Consider the following 1663-nt stretch of genomic DNA (forward strand, 5'->3'; position numbering starts at 1 on the left):
AGCTAGTATTTTTATATTAGTTATTACTAACTAGTTACCACAGCAGAGATTTAAGAAGAACACTGAATTGTTAAATTAACAAAAGGAGCTAAACCTGAGTTCGTTTCCCTTGAGTTGTCATGCCACATGCTTCTATTGCTGATGGATGTAATATATCTGGAACAGAAACCAAAGTGAATCCTTTAGACATCAGTCTCTTAACTGAGAAATGCAACAGTGCTTGTTCTAGTTGTGCAAGTTCTCTCTTTAAGTAATAACTTCGATGTCCAGTCACCAAACCCAGATTTTCCATTCTTAACATGTCGAGTTTTAGTGCCAGTTCATGGAACTGCTTTGGTTTAAAATCAAATACAGGAGCACTTCCCACAGTCTCAACCTCAACGGGTTGATCGGAGCTGTTTTCCAGGACTTTAGGATGTGTTTTATTAGGAAGTTTTGCAGCCTCTGAAATTAGTTTCTCCTCTAGCAGCGCCCGTTCGGTTTCTTCATTATTTGTAGCATCGAGTCTCCGTTTGAAAGCTATCACTTCTCTTATATTACCTGCTCCTTTTCTACACTTTATTCCATGTTCAATCTCTCTGCTGTTCTCAGGATTACACAAGTATTCCAGATTAAGTTCTGGAGGTGCCAGGTAAAACCTCTGAACAATACAGCTGTTTGAAAAATGTCTCAGGAAATGTGGTACAGTTTTTGAGGACTGGAGACACTTTGATAAATGGCAAAAATGTAAAATACATCTTTTCAGGAAAATACTCATTGTGTCAACTGTTGACCTACCATAAAAGATAACACATGTGCATTTTGTAAAAATTTGAAGAGATAAACTGAATTTGTAGACATTTCCAAAAAAGCAATTTTAACATAACAAGGTAACAATGTTTTGGGACAACATGGGACCTACTGGTGTATCTCGGCTGTTCCATACCCTAAACTTAATTAGAATAATTTTTCAAAAAATCTAAAAGCCAGCCCTTATCATTCATATACTTATCAAGCTTTTTCTTAAACTCACTTAAATTTACTGTCTCTGAAGGCAACCCATTCCAAAGACCAACCACCCTGTTAGAAAAATAAAACTGTCTTAGCTGAAGATGACTCCTTGCCAAAATTTATATTTGTGTCCACTAGTCCTACTATTCTCATTGTTAAATATATAAAAAGATGATACATCAACACTATCAATTCCCTTTACAATCTTAAACATCTCAATCAGATCCCCCTACTCTTCTTATTTCAATAAAAAACAATTTGAGAGATTTCAGCCTCTTCTCGTATGACAAACCCTCCAATCCAGGCAACATTCTAGTAACCCTTTCCAACAGTTCAATGTCTTTCCTAAGGTAAGGAGTCCAAGACTGAACACAATATTCCAAATGTGACCTGTACAATGAAATTATAACCTCTTTAGACTTGTATTCAATGTTTTTGTAGATACAACCTAAAATCCTCTTTGCCTTACCACTAGCAACAGTACACTGCTTGGATGGCTTTAGAGACTTATCAACTATTACACCAAGATCCCTTTCCTTCGTAATGCTGTTAAGGTTATTCCCATCCAAATTATTCTTATAATTCAAATTATGATAACCCACATGCATTATCTTGCATTTATTATAGTTAAAACCCATCTACCATTTATTTGCTCAACTCACTAAATGATCTA

At 35.5% G+C, this 1663-nt stretch overlaps 2 protein-coding genes across 3 annotated transcripts in view; one reads left to right on the forward strand and one right to left on the reverse strand.

Annotated features, from left to right (window-relative positions):
- LOC106475136 (serine--tRNA ligase, mitochondrial-like) overlaps nucleotides 1-1663 on the reverse strand; it is a 20008-nt gene that overhangs the window by 12499 nt on the left and 5846 nt on the right. For both annotated transcript variants that reach the window (XM_013935832.2, XM_022379331.1), the window contains exon 3: nucleotides 95-773. In XM_013935832.2, the coding sequence (XP_013791286.2) occupies nucleotides 95-773 (679 nt within the window). The remainder of the gene's footprint in view (nucleotides 1-94; nucleotides 774-1663) is intronic.
- The window catches only part of LOC106475138 (acanthoscurrin-2-like), a 24273-nt gene that overhangs the window by 11609 nt on the left and 11001 nt on the right, over nucleotides 1-1663 (forward strand). The window lies entirely within an intron of this gene.

This window comes from Limulus polyphemus, unplaced genomic scaffold, assembly GCF_000517525.1.
Source record: "Limulus polyphemus unplaced genomic scaffold, Limulus_polyphemus-2.1.2 Scaffold8131, whole genome shotgun sequence".
Classification (NCBI taxonomy): domain Eukaryota; kingdom Metazoa; phylum Arthropoda; class Merostomata; order Xiphosura; family Limulidae; genus Limulus; species Limulus polyphemus.